Source organism: Sphaeroforma arctica (assembly GCF_001186125.1).
Source record: "Sphaeroforma arctica JP610 unplaced genomic scaffold supercont1.1866, whole genome shotgun sequence".
NCBI lineage: Eukaryota > Ichthyosporea > Ichthyophonida > Sphaeroforma > Sphaeroforma arctica.
The window spans coordinates 4256-10624 of NW_014038692.1; the positions used below are offsets into that span (position 1 = coordinate 4256).

A 6369-nucleotide genomic window follows, 5' to 3' on the forward strand; every position below is an offset into this window, starting at 1 on the left:
ATGTATGTATGTATGTATGTATGTATGTATGTATGTTTGTATGTATGTATGTATGTATATGCAACATACTTCATGTGTGTATGCGTATATATTTATGCATGTGTTTATATATGTATGTTTGTATGTATGTATGTATGTATATATGTACATGTATCATACTTCACGCGTATATGTAGGTTCACTCGCATACACAGGCGCAGTCTCCGTACGGCTGAATTCCAATAAGTTATGCGTTATCACAGTCGCATTTTTAGGGTTTTAGGGTTTTATCCGTTCTCACAGTCGCATTCACTGAGTGCGAGTTTAAACGTTTAAAGACTTTCGTTAAATTAAAGGCATTAAAGGTCGTAAGCCAATGGTATAGCCGAATCGATTTGTCCGGTTTTTTTTGGGGAGGGTTTTTATAATAATAAAAAGTTCAACTGGTAGGAGACAAAATTCGTCGCTCGCTGATCAAAGTACGTAAAAGGGCACTTTATTATTTTCGTTAAAAGGGGTGTGACGTCATTTACGTACTAATAGTCCTGAGTAAACTTTCTAAAAAAAGGACGTATAAAAGTGCACCTATGGCCCCCGCCCACCTGTAGAAACGAAAGTGCAACTTTCAAGGCACGTCGGCCGTAATTTCAACTTTAATATTAAACTTTTTAAACGTTAAAAATGGCGTTAATCGTTTAGACTCGCCCTGACTGTAGTGGATTCCCATATGCAACACATCGATGTAAAATGCAGATGCACTCCCGTTAAACGCATACGTAGGCCCGTGTTATGCGACACGTGGATATAGAATGCGGATACCACTCACGTTAAACGTATACACAGCCCTTTGAGCACCCATGAGCACGACAGCCTGTACACCCCCACCACGCCCATACACACGTCCACTCATGGGCGGAAATACGACTGAGGGTACCTACTATATTCGCGTCTGTGTATAAACGTATCATCCATAAACGTATTGGTGCTTAAGCGTACTGTGCTTCTATTTGTACAGGAAGCCAATGGTGCCAAACGCACAGACTCTGGTCTAACCGCGCCTGGGAATGACACACCAATGGACGCTGATGATGGCGGTACGTTTTCATGTATACCTAATTTTTGTCGATACGTTATGTGTATTAAACACGTAGGTTTATTGTTCATAGCACGGATAAATACATACCTACATCGTATAAATACATGGTAGACATACACACGCATGTTTTAGGCACTCGCATATGTATGGATGTGTGTCCATATGTATGTGCTATTATATCATCAGGTGCAGTCGCCTGCGTATGCATGAGTATATATGCAGCTTTCTCTTAAGCGGGCCTGCATGTGTACTGTGTACTGTCGTGCGCACATAAGACAAGGGGTGGGTTATCGGTGTTTGTTCCGTGATTACACGGCGAAGGTTTTAGGGTTTTAGTTTTTTAGGTTTTTAGATAAACTATGCCGTTGCGTCTACCAACGCGTTTGTAAAGGGGATTCAAAAGAGGCCTGCAGCGTTAAGCTGGAGCCTTCTTGTCATCTCCAACATAGCTGTATGGCCATGCACACATCACAAAGCATCTACTTATAGAACAAGCCGAGATCACCACGTCTAAATATAGTACAACTTCTTGCTCCGTAATCTATTTATAGAACAACGAGGACGCAGCTATGCCCAGAGCCGCAACTATTCGCGGTCGCGAGACTCATCGGCACACGCCCCTGCGGTGGACCAGTCAAGTAGGTTCTATTTATAGTGTAACCATATATAGTAGGTTCTATTTATAGTGTACCCATAATTTGTTGGCTCTAGGTATAGTAAAGCTATGAATAGTTGGTTCTATCTATAGTAAAGCTATAAATAGTTGGTTCTATTTATAGTATAACCGTAAAAGTTGGTTCCATTTATAGCATAGCTACAAATTGCTTTGTAGACACACGACCAAGATGTATGTACGTTTCAGTGTCGAGCACACGTTTGCTTTATATGTGTGCCTTATTGTTTGGCGCAAATAAATTGTAGGTAAGTGTCAGTGCACGAACATGTGTATGTATATCTGAATCTTGTATACAAGTACTTTGCGTGTAAATGTTCATTTATGTAGGTGTGTTCGATTTATTTTTGTTTTAAAAATACGCTTTACGTTTGTGCCAATGTACGAACATATTTGTCTGTCTGAATAATGGCGTTGCTTGCTTGCCAATCTATATCCAGTGTTTCTATTTTGATAATAGATTCACACGTTATCTTCAGTATGTATAAGCATTGACTGACGTACATACAGATACACAAACAAGTTAATTTTAGATAGAACCGGATACATACATATACATATATATTATATATATACATATACATATATATATTATACATATACATATACATATATATTAACTCGGTGGAAAGTACGTCAAGACTCGCATCAGACACACCAACCAACACAACTTGTAGCTGGTTATTTGAAACTCCAATTGCAATGGATAAATAAGTTCGATGAACATGTCACACATTTTCCTTGAATAAAACTCTAAAACAACATTAAATACTTACATACATATTTACTTACATATATACATTTATGCTTACAAACATACATATACACATACACACAGACATGAATACGTTCTTGCATACATAATTGCATACACGCATACACACATACTATCATACAGGCATTCATATATACTTGCATACATACATGCATACACGCATACTCACGTACTAACATACATGCATTAATACATACATTAATGCATACTTGCATACACGCATACTCACATTCTTACATACATGCATGTATACCTATATTATTTCATACTCACATACATGCATGTATACATACGTGTATACACACGTACTAACATACATGCATGTATTTCTTCATTAAAACATACTTGCATACACACATACTAACATACATGCATGTATACCTACATTATTACATACTTGCATACACACATACTAACATACATGCAGGTATACCTACATTATTACATACTCGCATACTCACATACTAACATACATGCATGTATATCTACATTAATACATACTTGCGTACACGCATACTCACATACTCGCATACATGCATGTATACATACTTGCATACCCACATACTCACATACATGCATGTATACCCACAATCCCTAGCTGCTGGGCATGTTAAGCGGCAGGCGTCTATGTACGGCATGCGGTCATTGCACTTGTCACGATCACCCCATCCTGAGGAGAGCCGGTTAAGCAAAGGCCAAGTGAAACAGAAGACCTGGCAAGAGCACGGGGATGCCACTAAGGTACGGGTGGTGTAGTGGTGTGCATACTATTTTAAAATACATACAATGCATAAATTCTATAGGCATTCCCATGCAGATACACCCACTTCAATGTTAGGGCGGACTAATTCTAAAAACGTATACAATACATGAGAATACATACGAATTCCGTTGCAGATACTCCATACACCCTTCGCTTTCGATGTAAACCAAACAGCAAATCTCATAACAAAGTATTGATCCAATGAATACAGAGAAGGATTGATGTGAACTAATTCACAACTTATACTCAACATAAAAACTAATTCCATACAGAACTCTGCCAGCAAAACCACCTCGTTTATCTATCCGCCCATCCCCACCAAGAGGAAAAGTATTGCGCCCAGTTTTAGAGGACAGTCACACTCTTCCGCGAATTTGGACTCAGCAGGTGCACTCACTGCCGCACTCAATGCTTCAGTCACAAGCAGTGGCGGTAGCTCACCCCGCAATCCAGGTGTTACCCTGTCTGATGCTGGTTTATCAGGTGCGTATATATATATGTATATATATATCCACTAGGTGCTGATGAACTGCTTTCAGAGGCCTCTGCTAGCTTATTCACGTTGTCCGCACTTTCTAAGGGGGACTGAATATATATATATAGCTATGTATGTAGGTATGGATGTATGAATGTACATATGTATGTAGGTATGTATGTATGTATGTATGTATGTATGTATGTATGCATGTATGTATGCATGTATGTATGTATGTAAGTATGTTTGTATGTATGTATGTATGTATGTATGTATGTATGTATGTATGTATGTATTTATGTATGTATGCAGTATGCATGTATGTATGTATGTATGTATTCATGGATATATGTATGTATGTATGTACGCATGTATGTTTGTAGTGTATGTAAATATATCTGTTTTTGTATACATATACATGAATATGCAATTGACTATGCTGTCCTGCTTTTAATACCAGGGGAAACTTCAAAAACAACGCAACACGTCAACCGTGTCCCAAGCGAAAGTCCAGACGACACACACACCGCTCGCACATACAGTACAGTACTCGGTACCAACGTGAGTAGTGAACTGGCACCTCTCAAGCTTAACAAGACTAAGAGCATGGCAATGGGTGGCCTAGGTGTGGGCACTGGCAATATGTCATCTCCTAGTACAACCTTCTTCCAGGCGGCTATGGCGAATGCGAACGGGGGAATTACTGGTGAGTAGACGAGTTGCCTATGTACGTGTATGTATGCATATATGCATGCGTGGAAATGGCAGTATGTCGTCGCGTAGTATGACTTCTTTCTTAGGTATAGTGTGTACGAGAATACACACACCACCACACACACACACACACACACACACACACATATATATATATATATATATTTATATATTTATATATATATCTATATATCTATATATCTATATATCTATATATCTATATATCTATATATCTATGTTTATAAATATCTAAATCTACACACATGTGTGCGTGTGTTTATATGAGTGTACGTGTATTGCCCACAAATGTAAGCTAACCCATCATCCTTCCTCCTTTCACCTGTCGTTTCTCAGCCACCCCCAACATCACACTGGAGGATCCCATTGGCCAGGCCATAGACATCTACACAGGATCCAAAGAGTTCTTTCTCTCGCGCCAGCACACTAACCTCACTCACCACCGAATGCAGAGAGAAGCCGCACTGTATGTTATGTGGTTGTCAAACGTATGGCTATCGTGTTTATGTATTATTTTGTCGTAGTCAAATGTACGGATATCGTGTGTATGTGTTATTGTGTTGTAGTCGAATGTATAGTTGTAGTGTGCATGTGCCCATTGTATCGTAGTCAACCGTACAGTTCGCGTCTGTATATGTCATGGTGTATTGCTTTGTGATAGATGTCAGGTGTTCTCATGTCTACATGGGCTTCATATAATATTTTCTGTCTGGCTCGCATAGTTAGTTGTCGTATCACCGTTTACAGAACGAAACGGCACAGTATTGTAATGTCGTATATTGTTTTTGTCCTTTTTTTGTATATCAAATTGTGATAGATGTCAGGTGTTATTATGTCCACATGGGCTCCATGGAATACTTTCTGTCTCTCTGGCATGTAAGTTGTCGTATCACTGACTGCAGACGGAGGCGGCACAGTATTGTAATGTCGTAAATTGGTTTGGTCGTGTTGTGTTATGTCGTAAATCGTCGTGCCTATGATTGTTATATTCTGTTTTTGTCGTTAATCGATTTGGTCTTTTCATGTTATGTCGTAAATAGTCTTGAATTGTTATACTGTTGTGTATGTTATGTTGGGAAGGATTCCAATTCACGGGCTCTAAAGATTCTCCTTCTGGCGTGCTAGCCAGGTGAGCGTTGGGGGTTCGTAGGGTTTAGGGTTTTATGGTTTTAGTGTTTTAGGGTTTGGGTCGTTCGGTTCTTCCCAGGAAGTATACTACTACTCTGGGATACTGTGGTGTACATTCACATCTCCCACAGGTTTCTAAAACCCTAAACCCTACATCAGTAGCACTGTTGTTTGCAAATGCTAAGCAAGTACGAGTGCCTTGTATTGGTATTGGGTTGTGCTTCGTCGTATAAGTTCGTCTCCAGAACATTGTTCGCCCATCTCTCTCTCTCTCTATATATATTTTATTTTATAATCCGTTTCTTGAAAAAATAGACAAACTGAACGCTTAGTGATTTAACGCTTATTAATATGCAGTGGTGGTGTGTGGGGGGTTGTGGGGTTTAATTTCTTCTTTGGAATTAAAATTGTTTTAACGCATACCAATGCACAGAGGAGTGAATCGCCGGTCGTCTGTGAATGTTATAGCAAATGTCATCGAAGAAACAGACGCCGACTGCAGGACGTCACCTGAGATATGGAACTCATCGCAACACAACCAAACCTCACCCCGAGGATCAAAGGACAACGGATCCACCTCCATGGGTGAGAGATCTTTGTGTGCATGATAAGTTATACTTGTGTACGGGGGTAACGTGTGTAAATCACATGTCTGAGTGTATGTATAGTATATATATATATATATATTATATAATATTATATATATATATATATGCATAAATACACACACACACACACACACACACAC

General features: G+C 39.2%; 1 protein-coding gene across 1 annotated transcript in view; it reads left to right on the forward strand.

Moving 5' to 3' along the window:
- SARC_11774 (hypothetical protein) overlaps positions 1–6206 on the forward strand; it is a gene marked incomplete at both ends in the record, with an annotated part of 7229 nt that extends 1023 nt beyond the window's left edge. Inside the window, 7 exons of the mRNA XM_014294135.1 lie at positions 995–1073; positions 1627–1713; positions 3122–3264; positions 3559–3769; positions 4222–4467; positions 4830–4959; positions 6055–6206. Of these exons, the coding sequence (XP_014149610.1) occupies positions 995–1073; positions 1627–1713; positions 3122–3264; positions 3559–3769; positions 4222–4467; positions 4830–4959; positions 6055–6206 (1048 nt within the window). The remainder of the gene's footprint in view (positions 1–994; positions 1074–1626; positions 1714–3121; positions 3265–3558; positions 3770–4221; positions 4468–4829; positions 4960–6054) is intronic.
- Between the last annotated feature and the right edge of the window lie 163 nt (positions 6207–6369).